This window comes from Ranitomeya imitator, chromosome 6 (genome assembly GCF_032444005.1).
Source record: "Ranitomeya imitator isolate aRanImi1 chromosome 6, aRanImi1.pri, whole genome shotgun sequence".
Lineage (NCBI taxonomy): Eukaryota > Metazoa > Chordata > Amphibia > Anura > Dendrobatidae > Ranitomeya > Ranitomeya imitator.
Window position 1 is genome coordinate 180,521,751 of NC_091287.1, and position 17,717 is coordinate 180,539,467.

Sequence of the window (17,717 nt, forward strand, 5' to 3'; positions counted from 1 at the left end):
GTATAAAATCCTACTGACAGATTCTCTTTAAAGCTATTCTGATTAACCCCATATAAAATGTTGATTTTCTAGTAGGTCGATATTTTCTTAGTCACATTCGACAGCAAAAGCCCTCAAAAATTGTTGAAAAGTCAAAAAGAAAATGTGTTTGGGATGCTGCCAAAAGGCCTACATTATAGGAGCTGCAGGAATTTCTGGTAACTAATGGGTTGAAGCATTGTGAAGGAAGGATTATGCTTTGTTTTTTTTTTTGCTTTTCAGCAACTGGAGGAAATTATGAACCGTTCCAAATATCAGTCAATTTTGAGTCAAAACTTTCAGGCCTCTGCCAAGAAGCCGAAGATGAATTTGACCTTTCAGCACAATAATGACCATAAGCAGACCTTCAAATCAACAAAAGAATAGCTTTGCCAGAAGATGAAAATTTTGTAATGGCACAGCAAGAGCCAAAACATGAATCCAACCGAAAATCTGTGGATTGACCTAAAGAGGGCTATAGAAGAGATGCCCTCACAACTGCATTTACATCTTTACCATTTTGCAGCTGCTTATAAAAGGGGATGTAGGAAATTACTATATATGTAAATTCAATTTAAAGGGGTTGCCTGGCACTATCTACTTCTGTATTGAAGGTGAACATGTCATCACCCCATATACCTGCCGAGGTAAATGAGACTGTACATCTTGCTGCAGTGTAAACTTATTTTGATCTGGCAAGGAGTCTGATGTGGTCCAACGTTTGGACTGGGAGCAGTCTTTTGTCAAGGACATCCGTTGGGGGTGAAGGTAGGCAAAATCTAGTAGAGCAATAACGTAAATCATAAGATATCTTTCATTTCAAAGAGGACCTGTGTGGAGCAGGAGCCGGGAATCAGGAAATATGGCAAGTAGGGAGTAAGCCCAGGGCAACAGATGTCCTAGACAAAGACTGCTTCCGGAAGAAATGTTGGACCACATCTGTTTTTGACTCCTTGAGAGATCAAAATAAATTTACACTGAAGCAAGACCTATAGTGTCATTTTCTTTTTATGATGCTGAGGTTCCTTCCTCTAAGTCTGGACCACGAGTCCTTTCTTCTTCTAATAAGCCTGCCAAGGATTGTGCATGGTCAATACGTATCACACACATCTTGTTCAGTAGAATAGGACATGTGCGTGATATCTGCCTATGTCTGTGTGTGATTGGCAGGTATAATGAATGTGTCCTATTCTAGTGAACAAGATGTGCACCTGCCTTGGCAAGCATGTGGGTTCATAACATCATGGGCACCTCTCACCTTCAATGGTGAAATGAGCGGCACTGGACATCCCTGGTATTAACAATATACTATGCATTATGCTTCTATGATCCCTAACTGTGACTGCAGGCAAAAAGCATTTTCTGCATTACAGCTATCATTATTCAACAGGGCTCCATAAAAATCAAGTCTAAAAATTCCAGGGACAATTTATATTTTTTGGTAGCCTCGGTGACCAACATAGTTGTCATCTGGGTCCTGAAACGAATGTTCACATCTCTTTAACCTGTATCTTTTTTGCGCATCTTTACAACCTACCTTAAAAATCGTTTTGCTTCGTCTAAGTGCGGTGTCACCAGCAAGAAATCATCAATAAGTCTCATAAAAATGCTGCAATAAGCAAAAAATATAACATTATAGAAGTTCAAATTATCTATGGGCATGTTGACTGTCAAGTTACATAACCTTTCTGTAAAATCCTCCAATCCCACCAGCTCCATTGCCCCAGTAGGTTATGCCAATGTTTACTTGGTCATGTAACTGCAGACTTAAATCGCTGACCTGTCAAGTACCATACATTCAGACATCACTGTTGATGTGTGCGAGTGGCTGCAGCAGGCACATGAATGAACGACACATCAGCGCTGTAGGACAAGTAAATAGACACGGCAGTATTCACTGTAATACCAACACTCCAGCTGAGTACTGGTTACTGAAATGTGATCACAATGCCCATTAGTAGGGATTTTTTTTACGCCATAAGTGTCTGATGCTCATGTACAGTATGTGGAGAATTGGGGTATCCTAACACACCCTGCAGTACCAGGACAGAGAATAACATGTCCCCAACCTATCCATGACACATTTATGTGAGTTACAGAAATTGAGTATCTGCATCTGTATCCATATAAAGTACACACTGGCAACGATAGTCGTGACCTGTCAGCAGGTTTTGGCTATAGGCTGAAGACAGCATGCTGTAGGGGTTAAAACACAGATTTCAGCAATGCCTCTCTTAAAAAAGCTCAGTGCTGCTTGTTTGCAATGATTGTTTCACCACCAGGAGCTAATCATTCCTTTGACTAGAGCAGATGCCTGCCTCCTGGTCCAACAGGCTCCCCCCTGTGATGAGCACCTCATCGTCTATGGACATTGTACATACAAAGGCTGGTGAGGGCAGGCTTAGCTCAGCTCTGCTTCATTGCTAAATATAAAAGCTACGATTATGTCAGAACAGTAATTACGTTTTTATTTACAGTATTTATTTTACACACTTGCATAGCACCATTAATTCCACAGCGCTTTACAGGCATCGCTGTTCCCATTGGGGCTCACAATCTAGATTCCCTACCAGCTTGTCTTTGGAGTGTGGGAGGAAACCGGAGAACCTGGAGGAAACCCACACAAACACGGGGAGAACATACAAATACTTTGCAGATGTTGTCCTTGGTGGGATTTGTGATACACGGTTGGATTTAGCTTCTCTTTGCCTACATCAGGCTGCTCTCAAATTAGGTAGCAAAAACCTGCTGACAGTTTCCCTTTAAAAAGGTAATGATACTGTATTCAGTCTTTGCTAGGCGTCTGTCTGTTCATCTAGAGAGAACTCACGGCATAATGGCATTAAAGTAACTTGCACAATTCATCAGGTAGAAATCACTGCTCTTGAATTGCCAACCCACGTCCACAAATCCACCTTAATACACGGGCTTCTCGCTTTTCAGAGTAAATGTCAACTATAGCACACTACATACCTATTCTCTTGTATTCCACAGAACAACTTATTTTCCATATCACCGTAGCACAAGCTACAAAGTAATGCTGACAACACGGATCCCTGGGGTATTCCACAACACTGCATATAATATCTGAAAAGGAAAAAACAATTAAATTGACATTATAAAGGCTTACAGGAAAAAAGTCATAATTCCTAAATACTTTTATTTAGAAATAGTTTATTATTATTATTACTAGATGGTGGGCGGATTCTAACGCATCAGGTATTCTAGAATATGTATGTATGTACGTGGCTCTGTGAGTGGGTGTTAAATTCCGCGCCAATATCGCTGATTGGTCGCACCTGGCTGGCCGATCATCAAAGCATGGTTCAAATATGGCGCCAATTCGTGGCCGGACTGTGCTTGTCGCTGATTGGTCGCGGCCGGCCGGGCACAACCAATGACCGAAGCGGTGTTTAAATACCGCGCCAATACCGCTGATTGGTAGCTCACAACCGGCCGCGACCAATCACTGAAGCGGTGTGTAAATCCCGCGCCAATATCGCTGATTGGTCGCGCCCAGCCATGCGCGACCAATCACTGAAGCGTAGTTTAAATCCCGAATTAATTCGCAACTGAGCTGCGTCTGTCGCTGATTGGTCGCAGGATGTCGGGGGTTCGGGGCGCTGGATGTCGGGTTTAGGGGTGCAGGATATAGTACAGCCACGTAGTGTATAACACAGCCACGTAGTATACAGCACAGCCACATAGTATGTAGTATATAGCACAGAACTACGTAGTATATAGCACAGCCACGTAGTATATAGCACAGCCACGCACTACATAGCACAGCCCACTCAGTATATAGCACAGCCCACGCAGTATATAGCACGGCCCATGCAGTATATAACACAGCCACGTAATATATAGCACAGCCACATAGTATATAGCACAGCCACATAGTATATAGCACAGCCACATAGTATATAGCACAGCCACATAGTATATAGCACAGCCACATAGTATATAGTAGAGCCACGTAGTATATAGCAGAGCAACGTAGTATATAGCACAGCCACTTAGTATATAGCACAGCCACATAGTATGTAGTATATAGCACAGAACTACGTAGTATATAGCACAGCCACGTAGTATATAGCACAGCCACGCACTACATAGCACAGCCCACTCAGTATATAGCACAGCCCACGCAGTATATAGCACAGCCCACGCAGTATATTACACAGCCCACGCAGTATATAGCAGCCACGTAGTATATAGCACAGCCACGTAGTATATAGCACAGCCACAAACTATATACCACAGCCACGTAGTATATAGCACAGCCACGTAGTATATAACACAGCCCACATAGTATATAGCACAGCCCACGCAGCATATAGCACAGCCCACACAGTATATAGCACGGCCCATGCAGTATATAACACAGCCACGTAATATATAGCACAGCCACATAGTATATAGCACAGCCACATAGTATATAGCACAGCCACATAGTATATAGCACAGCCACATAGTATATAGCACAGCCACGTAGTATATAGTAGAGCCACGTAGTATATAGCAGAGCAACGTAGTATATAGCACAGCCACTTAGTATATAGCACAGCCACGTAGTATATAGCACAGCCAGCCACGTAGTAAATAGCAGCCACATAGTATGTAACAGCCACGTAGTATATAGCACAGCCACATGGTATATATCAGCAACGTAGTATATAGCGGCCACGTAGTATATAGCAGCCACGTAGTATATAACACAGCCAACGCAGTAAATAACACAGCCTACACAGTATATAACACTGCCCACGTAGTATATATCAGTCACGCAGTATATAACATAGTCCACGTAGTATACAGCCATGTGGGCACCATATCTCTGTTAAAAAAAAAAGAATTAAAATAAAAAATAGTTATATACTCACGCTCCGGCGTCCAGCGATGAGTGCGAGCGGCGAGGCTGCCGCCAGCTTTCGTTCCCAGTGATGCATTGCAAAATTACCCAGATGACTTCGCAGTCTCGCCGGAAGCCGGAGGGTGAGAATAGCAACATTTTTTATTTTTTTTAAATTACTTTTAACATTATACCTTTTTACTATTGATGCTGCATGGGCAGCATCAATAGTAAAAAGTTAGTCACACAGTGTTAATAGCAGCGTTAACAGACTGCGTTACACCGCGCTATGCCGCTATGTGGGCAGCGGGCGCTGACTGTGGGGGGAGTATGGAGGGGGAACTGACTGCAGGGGAGTAGGGAGCGGCCATTTCGCAGCTGGACTGTGCCAGTCGCTGAATCAGCGACTTGGGATTTCCTTGACAGACAGACAGACAAACAGACGGAAGTGGACCTTAGACAATTATATATATACAGTAGATAACGCCATTTATTCCATAGTGCTTTACATGTGAGGAGGAGTATAGATAAAAAACAAGCACAATAATCTTAAATCAATACAAGTCACGACTGGTACAGGAGGAGAGAGGGGACCCTGTCCGCGAGGGCTCACAATCTACAAGGGAAGCGTGAGAATACAGTAGGAGATGGTAGAGCTGGTTGTTCAGAGGTTTGGTCTATCGGTGGTTACTGCAGGTTGTAGGCTTCTCGGAAGAAGTAGGTCTTCAGGTTCTTTTGAAGGTTTCCACAGTAGGCGAGAGTCTGATGTGTCGGGGTAGAGAGTTCCAGAGTATGGGGGAAGCACAGGAGAAGTCTTGGATTTGGTAGTGGGAAGAAGAGATAAGAGGGGAGTAGAGAAGGAGATCTTGTGAAGATCGTAGGATGCATGCAGGTAAGTACCGGGAGACAATGTCACAGATGTATGTAGGAGACAGGTTGTGGATGGCTTTGTATGCCATGGTTAGGGTTTTGAACTGGAGTCTCTGGGTAATGGGGAGCCAGTGCAGGGATTGACAGAGGGGAGAGGCTGGGGAATAGCGGGGGGGACAGGTGTATTAGTCAGGCAGCAGAGTTTAGAATAGATTGGAGGGGTGCGAGAGTGTTAGAGGGGAGGCCACAGAGCAGGAGGTTGCAGTATTTAGGGCGGGAGATGATGAGGGCACGGACTAGGGTTTTTGCAGATTCTTGGTTGAGGAATGTACGGATTCGGGAAATATTTTTGATTTGAAGTTGGCAGGAAGTGGAAAGGGCTTGCATATGTGGTTTGAAGGAGAGGTCAGTGTCAAGGATTACACAGAGTCAGCGAGCTTGTGGGACTGGGGAGAGTGGGCAGCCATTTACTATAATGGATAGGTCTGTTGGTGGAGTCAAGTGAGATGGGGGAAAGATGATGAATTCCGTTTTGTCCATATTAAGTTTTAGAAATCTATCAGAGAAGAAGGATGAAATAGCAGACAGACATTATGGGATTCTGGTTAGTAGTTTGGTGGTATCTGGTCCAGAGATGTAGATCTGTGTGTCATCAGCATAGAGATGATACTGAAAGCCATGAGATTCTATGAGTTGTCCCAGGCCGAAGGTGTAAATGGAGAAGAGCAGGGACCCTAGGACTGAACCTTTCGGGACTCCGACAGATAGAGGGCGAGGTGAAAAGGTGGTGTGCGAGTGGGCGACGCTGAATGTCCGGTCTGTTAGGTATGATGAGATCCAGGATAGGGCCACGTCTGTGATGCCAATGGATGAGATGATCTGTAATAATAAGGAATGGTCCACTGTGTCAAAGGCAGAGGACAGGTCCAGGAGGAGGACAGAGTAGTGTCGCTTGGCCTTGGTGGTTAATAGGTCATTGGTGACTTTAGTTAGGGCAGTTTCAGTGGAGTGGTGTGACCGGAAGCCAGATAGTAAGCGGTCGAAGAGGGAGAAAGAAGAGAGGTGTTTGGACAGTTCAAGATGGACATGTTGTTCCAGTAGTTTTGAGGCTTAGGGGAGAAGTGATATAGGGTGACAGCTAGATACAGAGGATGGGTCAAGAGAGGGCTTTTTGAGGATGTGTGTGATTGAGGCATGTTTAAAGCTTGAGGAGGAAACACCAGTTGTTAGTGATAGGTTGAAGTGATGGGTTAGGGTTGGGATGAAGATTGTGGTGAGGTTTGGGATGAAGTGGGATGGGATCGGGTCAAGTGCACAGTTTCACATTTTATCTAAGAGATAATCTTGTCTGTCAGGCTAGCAGCAAACCTGACCATGTGCATGGTTGCCCAGAGCTCCTGACAGATTAGGAGGTGCTCAGCATGGCTGCAGTTTATTGTGGAAGGGTCTATAAGAGATTTTGTGCTGCTAATGCTGCGGTCTGTGCCTCCAGTCTGAGCACAATGCACATTGCTCTGGCTTACTGCTAGTCAGCCTGACAGATACACTCTGCCTCCTTTACTCGGCCTCGAGAAAATAAAACACTTAATTATAAAAAGTTGTAATAAACCTTGGACATGGCCCTGCGCCCAGTCATATTAAAAAATACCAATGATTTCACTACTGAAAACAGATCAAGCGCAGGGCCATGTCCAAGGTTTATTACAACTTTTTATAATTAAGTGTTTCATTTTATTTTCCCACTCAAAATGGTATTCATAGTATCCTGTAGGGAAACTAAAGTGTATTGTCCGTATTTACACATTTACTAGATGGTGGCCCCGTGATGTCCACGTAGTATATACCACAGCCACGTAGTATATTGCCCAGTCAAGTAGTATTATTGCCCAGCCAAGTAGTATTATTGCCCAGCCACGTAGTATATTGCCCAGTGACGTAGTATATTGGCCAGTCACGTAGTATGTAGTATATTGCCCAGCCACGTAGTATATTGCCCAGCCACGTAGTATATTGCCCAGCCACGTAGTATATTGCCCAGCCACGTAGTATATTGCCCAGTTACGTAGTATATTGCCCAGTGACGTAGTATATTGCCCAGTGAGGTAGTATATTGCCCAACCGCGTAGTATATTGCCCAGTCACGTAGTATGTAGTATATTGTCCAGCCACGTAGTATATTGCCCAGCCACGTAGTATATTGCCCAGTCACGTAGCCTATTGCCCAGCCACGTAGTATATTGCCCAGTTACGTACTATATTGCCCAGCTACGTAGTATATTGCCCAGCCACGTAGTATATTGCCCAGTTACGTACTATATTGCCCAGCTACATACTATATTGCCCAGCCACGTAGTATATTGCCCAGTTACGTACTATATTGCCCAGTTACGTACTATATTGCCCAGCTACGTACTATATTGCCCAGACACGTAGTATTTTGCCCAGTAAAGTAGTATATTGCCCAGCTACGTAGTATATTGCCCAGCCACATAGTATATTGCCCAGTTACGTACTATATTGCCCAGCTACGTACTATATTGCCCAGCCACGTAGTATATTGCCCAGTAACGTAGTATATTGCCCAGTGACGTAGTATATTGCCCAGCCACGTAGTATATTGCCCAGTCATGTAGTATATTGCCCAGCCACGTAGTATATTGCCCAGTCATGTAGTATATTGCCCAGCCACATAGTATATTGCACAGCCCAAGTAGTATAAAGCACAGCCCATGTAGTATATTGCCCAGTGATGTAGTATATTGCCCAGTCACGTTGCACATCCCAAGTAGTATATTGCCCAGCCCACGTAGTATATGACAATGTGGGCATCATATCCCTGTTAAAAAAAAGAATAAAAAATAGTTATATACTCACCTTCCGGAGCCCCCGGATCCAAGCAAAGCGGTTACCGACGCTGAGTCCTCGCGCGCTCCGGTCTGAAGAGTGCATTGCGGTCTCGCGAGATGATGACGTAGCGGTGTCGCGAGACCGCTACGTCATCATCTCGCGAGATCGCAGCATGGACCGCTTACCGGAGCGTTGCGAGCGAGAAAGGCCTGTTGTGGATCCGAGGGGCCGACGGACGGTGAGTATATAACGATTTTTTATTTTTTTTTATTATTTTTAACATTAGATCTTTTTACTATTGATGACTCATAGGCAGCATCAATAGTAAAACGTTGGTCACACAGGGTTAATAGCAGCGTTAACCGAGTGGGTTACACCGCGGCAGAGCGCGGTCGGTTAACGCTGCCATTAACCCTGTGTGAGCGCTGACCGGAGGGGAGTATGGAGGGGCACTGACTGCGGGGAGGAAGGAGCGGCCATGTTGCTGCCGGACTGTGCCCATCGCTGATTGGTCGTGGCTGTTTTGCCGTGACCAATCAGCGACTTGGATTTCTATGACAGACAGAGGCGGCGACCAATGAACATCCGTGACAGAAGGACAGACAGACGGAAGTGACCCTTAGACAATTATATAGTAGATTATCTCCATGCAGTAGAATTGGGATGAAGGTTTGCCAAAAGTCACAAAGTAAGAGGGAAGCAGAGACCCAAATGTAAAATAATCCACACCCAATGCTGGCTAGTTATGTTACAACCTGTACATGTCACCACAAGAAAACTACCATAGTTCCTACGAGTTATGTCAGTGACCTACAGGTTAAGCTACAGCTCAAATTTACCATCATGTCAAGTAGAGAGAAAAACCATTTCCATTTCTAGACCTGATATTTGGTTCCAATATATTTTGTACTTTACCCATCATCTTTGGGAGGAAAACCACCCAAGGAAACCATATTACCTTATGCACTTTGGGTTGTGGTCTGAGAGAGCCTTAGGCTACTTTCACACTGGCGTTTTTTGCCAGACGTCGCAATGCGTCGTTTATGGCAAAAAACGCATCCTGCAAAGTTGTTTGCAGGATGCGTTTTTGCCCCATAGATTAACATTAGCAACACATTGCGACGCTTTGCCACACGTCGCAACCGTCGTGCGACGGTTGCGCCGTGTTGTGGCGGACCGCCGGGAGCAAAAAACGTTACATGTAACGTTTTTTGCTCCTGACGGACCGCTTTTTCCGACCGCGCATGCGCGGCCGGAACTCCACCCCCACCTCCCCGCACCTCACAATGGGGCAGCGGATGCGCCGGAGAAATGCATCCGCTGCACCTGTTGTGCAGTGCGTCAAACGCTAGCGTCGGAATCTCTGCCCGACGCATTGCGACGGGGAGATTCCGACGCTAGTGTGAAAGTAGCCTAAATTGTATCATAAGTAATTCCAAGATAAGTACAGTTGTGCTCAAAAGTTTACATACCCCGGCAGAATTTTTGCTTTCTTGGCCTTTTTTCAGAGAATATGAATGATAACACCAAAACTTTTTCTCCACTCATGATTAGTGGTTGCGTGAAGCCATTTATTGTCAAACTACTGTGATTTTGCTCTTTTTAAATCATAATGACAACCCAAAACATCAAAATGACACTGATCAAAAGTTCACATACCCCATTTCTTAATACCGTGTATTGTCCCCTAACATCAATGACAGCTTGAAGTCTTTTGTGCTGGTTGTGGATGAAGTTCTTTATTTTCTCAGATGGTAAAGCTGCCCACTCTTTATTGCAAAACGCCTCCAGTTCCTGTAAATTCCTGGGATGTCTAACATGAACTGTGTGCTTGAGATCTCCCCGGAAAGGCTCAATGATATTGAGGTCAGGGGATTGAGATGGCCACTCCAGAACTGTCACTTGGTTCTGCTCTAGCCAATGACAGGTCGACTTGGCCTTGTGTTTTGGATCGTTGTCATGTTGGAACATCCAAGTACGGCCCATGCGCAGCTCCCGGGCTGATGAGTGCAAATTTGCCTCCAGTATTTGCTGATAGCATGCTGCATTTATCTTTCCTTCAACTTTGACCAAGCTTTCTGTGCCTTTGTAGCTCACACATCGCAAAAATATCAGTGATCCACCTCTGTGCTTTACAGTAGGAATGGTGTTCCTTTCATCATAGGCCTTGCTGACCGGTCTCCAAATTTAACAGTTATGGTTGTGGGCAAAAAGTTCAATTTTAGTCTGATCACCCTAAATGACCTTATTGTAGAAGTTGAGGCTTGTCTCTGGCTGTTATGTGCATTGTAGGCGAGATACTTTGAGGTATTTGAGCAGTAATGGCTTTCTTCTGGCGAATCGACCATGCAGCCCATTTTTTTTTTCAAGTGCCTCATTATTGTGCATCTTGAAACAGCCACACTGCTCGTTTTCAGAGAGTCCTGTATTTCAGCTGCTGTTGTTTGTGGGTTTTACATCCCAAACAATTTTCCTAGCAGTTATGGATGACATTTCTGTTGGTCTACCTGACCGTGGTTTTGTTTTTACAGAGCCCCTGATTTTCCATTTGTTAATCACAGTTTGAACGCTGCTGACAGGCATTATCAATTCCTTGCATATCTTTTTGTATCCCTTTCATATTTTATACAGTTTAATCACCTTTTCACGTAGATTCGTTGATAATTATTTTGCTTTCCCCATGACTCACAATGAAGAAACGTCAGTGGCTGGATGAAACATGCAAGAGTCTGTCTGGATCCCAGAAATTCACTCAGCTTTTATGCACACACACTGATTACAAGCAAACAGGTCACAGGTGAGGATGTTACCTTTAGTATCCATTCAAACCCATTTGTGTCAACTTCTGTGCATGTTATCAAGCCAAAATCAACAGGGTATGTTCACTTTTGATCAGGGTCACTTTTTTGGGTTTTGGGTTGACATTATGATTTAAAAAGAGAAAACACAGTAGTTTGACCAATAAAAGGCTTCACCCAACCACTAACCATGAGTAGAGAAAACGTTTTGGTGTTATTCATATTCTCTGAAAAAAGGCCAAGAAAGCAAAAATTCTGCCAGGGTATGTAAACTTTTGAGCACAATTGTATAAAGATATAGAGGTAAGCAGCACATCACACTTACCGGTCATTAATTCTCAGAATATGATTGAAGATTATTTGTTGTAAGAAGGATAGCAGTTTGCTCGAATTTTCATTCAAATAAAGGCTCTACAAATAAAGAATTGTGGGAATAGGTTATCAATAAGCAAAGTGGAACTGACAGTACTGCACATTCAACGATTACTGACCATCATAGCGAACATTTTTTCATCTTTAACCAATTGAAGACCAGACCAATGTTGCCTAATAATGACCAGGCGCCATTCTGATTTATTTACTATACACACAATGTGAAAGCATTTTTTCTTCTCATCTGGCTTTTCAAACAATTTGAAAACATTTTTTTACTAATAATGGGGAAGAAGGGAAAATGTTTCTGTCATTGTTTTTCCCTTTTAGTTCAATAGCACACATTTTCACTAACTTAGGTTGTGTCCTCCAGGTTTTTTTTTATATGGGCCAGTACAACATTTAAGAGAAATTGGGTAATCTTCGAATGGCTCAACTGACCCGACACAAAAAACTTCTGATGGCATTTATAATGCTAAATACACTCCATTATCACCAGACAGCGTACGACACAAAAACTGGGGCTTTTGTTAGATGCCAGATTACCAGTGCAACAATCGGCACTAAGAGATAGCGTTGAAGGCAGCTGATAGGGTGTCCCTGAAATCTAAAGGTACCGTCACATTTAGCGACGCTGCAGCGATGTAGACAACGATCCCGATCGCTGCAGCGTCGCTGGAGAGCTGTCACACAGACAGCTCTCCAGCGACCAACTATGCGAAGTCCCCTGGTAACCAGGGTAAACATTGGGTTACTAAGCGCAGGGCCGCGCTTAGTAACCCGATGTTTACCCTGGTTACCAGTGCTAATGTAAAAAAAAACAAACACTACATACTTACATTCCGAAAACACAAAAGAGAATAGTAAAACCAAAAACACTCAGTTTGAAAAAATGTTGCAGTAATCCGCAAGTGCTAGTAAAAGATGTAAAAAACAGGGTAAGCTGTTCTACCCTGTATGCACACATGGATTTTTCCTCTCTGAACCCTGTTCACACAGGTTATATACAGATGATCAGGTTTTTAAATACATCAGATAGGGATTGCATACATTAGTTAGGACTGCTCTGATAAGGGTATACCGTGAAGATTGGTAGAGCAGCTTAGTATACATTTTTTGCAAAAAACGTATCAACCAAATACATCTTTTTCTAGCACTTGCGGATTACTGCAACATTTTTTCAAACTGAGTGTTTTTGGTTTTACTATTCTCTTTTGTGTCTTCAGGTTTCTTGGTGGTGTGTGAACATGATCATACAGACTTGTTCACTGTGCAAGTAGCCCATGTGTTCCTGTTTCCATACTTACATTCCGGTATCTGTCCCCCGTCTCTGTGCTTTCCTGCACTGACTGTGAGCGCCGGCCGGCCGTAAAGCAGAGCACAGCTGTGACGTCACCGCTGTAATCTGCTTTACGGCTGGCCGGCGCTGACAGTGCAGGGAAGCAGAACGCCGAGGGACGCGACAGACACTGGAATGTAAGTATGAAGTGTTTGTTTTTTTTACATTTACACTGGTAACCAGGGTAAACATTGGGTTACTAAGCGCGGCCCTGTCTTTAGCCAGGGATTCAGGTCCTCACTCCCATGCTTGAAATGCCACACTGCCGTCACTCAAATCTTCAGGGACGCCAGCGCCATCCCCTCCGCGCTGTTTTCGCATGAAATCCGGTGCCTGCGCTGTGTAGTACTGTCTTGTGCAGGCGCAGTGAGCTCTGGCCGTCTGACGTCACAGCCAGACTTGCAGACTGCGCCAGTGCAGCCACCCACCTTGGGAATCCCAGCCCCGCAGTGTGTTATGCATGTAGTATATTGCCCAGCTACGTAGTATATTGCCTAGTCACGTAGTACTGTATATTTCCCATTGACGTAGTATATTGGCCAGCTACGTATATTGCCCAGTGAGGTAGTATATTGCCCAGTCACGTAGTATGTAGTATATTGCCCAGCCACGTAGTATATTGCCCAGTTACGTACTCTATTGCCCAGCTACGTAGTATATTGCCCAGTAACGTAGCATATTGCCCAGCCACGTAGTATATTGCCCAGCCATGTAGTATATTGCCCAGTCACGTAGTATATTGCCCAGCCACGTAGTATTTTGCCCAGTTGCATACTATTGCCCAGCTACGTAGTATATTGCCCAGCCACGTAGTATATTGCCCAGTAACATAGTATATTGCCCAGTGACGTAGTATGTTGCCCAGTCACGTAGTATATTGCACAGCCCACTTAGTATAAAGCACAGCCCATGTAGTATATTGCCCAGTCACGTAGTATATTGCCCAGTCACGTAGTATATTGCCCAGCCCGTGTAGTATATAACAATGTGGGCATCATATCCCTGTTAAAAAAAAGAATTAAAATAAAAAATAGTTATATACTCACCTTCAGAGCCCCTGGATCCAAGCGAAGCAGTTACAGACGCTGAGTCCTCGCGCGCTCCGGTCTGAAGAGTGCATTGCGGTCTCGTGAGATGATGACGTAGCGGTGTCGCGAGACCGCTATGTCATCATCTCGTGAGATCGCAGCATGGACCGGTTACCGGAGCGTCGCGAGCGGGAAAGGCCTGTTGTGGATCCGAGGGGCTGACGGACGGTGAGTATATAACGATTTTTTAATTTTTTTTATTATTTTAACATTAGATCTCTTTACTATTGATGCCGCATAGGCAGCATCAATAGTAAAACGTTGGTCACACAGGGTTAATAGCAGCGTTAACCGAGTGCTTTCGTGGTCGGTTAACGCTGCCATTAACCCTGTGTGAGCGCTGACCGGAGGGGAGTATGGAGGGGCACTGACTGCGGGGAGGAAGGAGCAGCCATGTTGCCGCCGGACCATGCCCGTCGCTGATTGGTCGTGGCTGTTTTGCCGCGACCAATCAGCGACTTGGATTTCCATGACAGAGGCCGCGACCAATGAATATCTGTGACAGAAGAACAGACAGACAGACGGAAGCGACCCGTAGACAATTATATAGTAGATAGGGGGCCCCACGCAATTTTTTTGGCAGTCCCCCATTTTAATAGCCAGTAAGGGCTAATTATACAGCAGTGAGCTGATATTAATAGCCTGGGAAGCTCCATGGGTATTACCCACTTTCCAGGCTATAAACATTAGTATTTACTAGTGATTTTAGAGAACCCGGCAGAAGAATTACCGGCTATTCTTCTATCTATGAGATATATATATACATATTTTTTTTCCTATGTGTACTGTATATATCTATTCTATCCTAACCTGTCACGCTGTGATTATACTGTAGGCGTCACATGTATTGCCGGCTCTTTTCTACCCATCTAACACACACACACACACACACACATATATATTTATATATATAATTGTCTAAGGGGTACTATACACTATATATACTATGTGGCCTGTGCTATATACTATGTGGCTGCTATATACATACATAAATACATATTCTAGAATACCCGATGCGTTAGAATTGGGCCACCATCTAGTGTGTATATATATATATATATATATATATATATATATATATATATATATATATATATATATATACAGTGGGGCAAAAAAGTATTTAGTCAGTCAGCAATAGTGCAAGTTCCACCACTTAAAAAGATGAGAGGCGTCTGTAATTTACATCATAGGTAGACCTCAACTATGGGAGACAAACTGAGAAAAAAAAATCCAGAAAATCACATTGTCTGTTTTTTTAACATTTTATTTGCATATTATGGTGGAAAATAAGTATTTGGTCAGAAACAAAATTTCATCTCAATACTTTGTAATATATCCTTTGTTGGCAATGACAGAGGTCAAACGTTTTCTGTAAGTCTTCACAAGGTTGCCACACACTGTTGTTGGTATGTTGGCCCATTCCTCCATGCAGATCTCCTCTAGAGCAGTGATGTTTTTGGCTTTTCGCTTGGCAATACGGACTTTCAACTCCCTCCAAAGGTTTTCTATAGGGTTGAGATCTGGAGACTGGCTAGGCCACTCCAGGACCTTGAAATGCTTCTTACGAAGCCACTCCTTCGCTGCCCTGGCGGTGTGCTTTGGATCATTGTCATGTTGAAAGACCCATCCACGTTTCATCTTCAATGCCCTTGCTGATGGAAGGAGGTTTGCACTCAAAATCTCACGATACATGGCCCCATTCATTCTTTCATGTACCCGGATCAGTCGTACTGGCCCCTTTGCAGAGAAACAGCCCCAAAGCATGATGTTTCCACCACCATGCTTTACAGTAGGTATGGTGTTTGATGGATGCAACTCAGTATTCTTTTTCCTCCAAACACGACAAGTTGTGTTTCTACCAAACAGTTCCAGTTTGGTTTCATCAGACCATAGGACATTCTCCCAAAACTCCTCTGGATCATCCAAATGCTCTCTAGCAAACTTCAGACGGGCCCGGACATGTACTGGCTTAAGCAGTGGGACACGTCTGGCACTGCAGGATCTGAGTCCATGGTGGCGTAGTGTGTTACTTATGGTAGGCCTTGTTACATTGGTCCCAGCTCTCTGCAGTTCATTCACTAGGTCCCCCCGCGTGGTTCTGGGATTTTTGCTCACCGTTCTTGTGATCATTCTAACCCCACGGGGTGGGATTTTGCGTGGAGCCCAAGATCAAAGGAGATTATCAGTGGTCTTGTATGTCTTCCATTTTCTAATTATTGCTCCCACTGTTGATTTCTTCACTCCAAGCTGGTTGGCTATTGCAGATTCAGTCTTCCCAGCCTGGTGCAGGGCTACAATTTTGTTTCTGGTGTCCTTTGACAGCTCTTTGGTCTTCACCATAGTGGAGTTTGGAGTCAGACTGTTTGAGGGTGTGCACAGGTGTCTTTTTATACTGATAACAAGTTTAAACAGGTGCCATTACTACAGGTAATGAGTGGAGGAAAGAGGAGACTCTTAAAGAAGAAGTTACAGGTCTGTGAGAGCCAGAAATCTTGATTGTTTGTTTCTGACCAAATACTTATTTTCCACCATAATATGCAAAAAAAATGATTAAAAAACAGACAATGTGATTTTCTGGATTTTTTTTCCTCAGTTTGTCTCCCATAGTTGAGGTCTACCTATGATGTAAATTACAGACGCCTCTCATCTTTTTAAGTGGTGGAACTTGCACTATTGCTGACTGACTAAATACTTTTTTGCCCCACTGTATATATATACATATACATATACACACATATATACATACATACAGCACAGACCAAAAGTTTGGACACACCTTCTCATTTATTTTCATGATTTTCATGACTATGAAAATTGTACATTCACACTGAAGGCATCAAAACTATGAATTAGCACATGTGGAATTATATATTTAACAAAAAAGTGTGAAACAACTGAAATTATGTCTTATATTCTAAGTTCTTGAAAGTAGCCACCTTTTGCTTTGATGACTGCTTTGCACACTCTTGGCATTCTCTTGATGAGCTTCAAGAGGTAGTCACCGGGAATGGTCTTCCAACAACCTTGAAGGAGTTCCCAGAGATGCTTAGCACTTGTGGGCCCTTTTGCCTTCACTCTGCGGTCCAGCGCACCCCAAACCATCTCGATTGGGTTCAGGTCTGGTTACTGTGGAGGCCTGGTGTAGCACCCCATCACTCTCCTTCTTGGTCAAATAGCCCTTACACAGCCTGGAGGTGTGTTTGGGGTCATTGTCCTGTTGAAAAATAAATGATGGTCCAACTAAATGCAAACCGGATGCCGCTGCAAGATGCTGTGGTAGTCAGGCTGGTTCAGTATGAATTCAATTTTGAATAAATCCCCAACAGTGTCACCAGCAAAGCACCCCCACACCATCACACCTCCTCCGCCATACTTCATGGTGGGAACCAGGCATGTAGAGTCCATCCGTTCACCTTTTCTGCGTCACACAAAGACACGGTGGTTGGAACCAAAGATCTCAAATTTGGACTCATCAGACCAAAGCACAGATTTCCACTGGTCTAATGTCTATTCCTTGTGTTCTTTAGCCC

At 43.9% G+C, this 17,717-nt stretch overlaps 1 protein-coding gene across 4 annotated transcripts in view; it reads right to left on the reverse strand.

The window, feature by feature from the left end:
- The window catches only part of TERT (telomerase reverse transcriptase), a 196,190-nt gene that overhangs the window by 90,850 nt on the left and 87,623 nt on the right, over nt 1-17,717 (reverse strand). For all 4 annotated transcript variants that reach the window (XR_011314016.1, XM_069730358.1, XM_069730357.1 and 1 more), the window contains exons 8-10: nt 11,711-11,796; nt 2,992-3,105; nt 1,556-1,627 (exon numbers count right to left, since the gene is read on the reverse strand). Coding sequence is in view for 3 of the 4 variants with exons in the window: in XM_069730358.1 (XP_069586459.1) it covers nt 1,556-1,627; nt 2,992-3,105; nt 11,711-11,796 (272 nt within the window). In the remaining variant the exon portion in view is untranslated. The remainder of the gene's footprint in view (nt 1-1,555; nt 1,628-2,991; nt 3,106-11,710; nt 11,797-17,717) is intronic.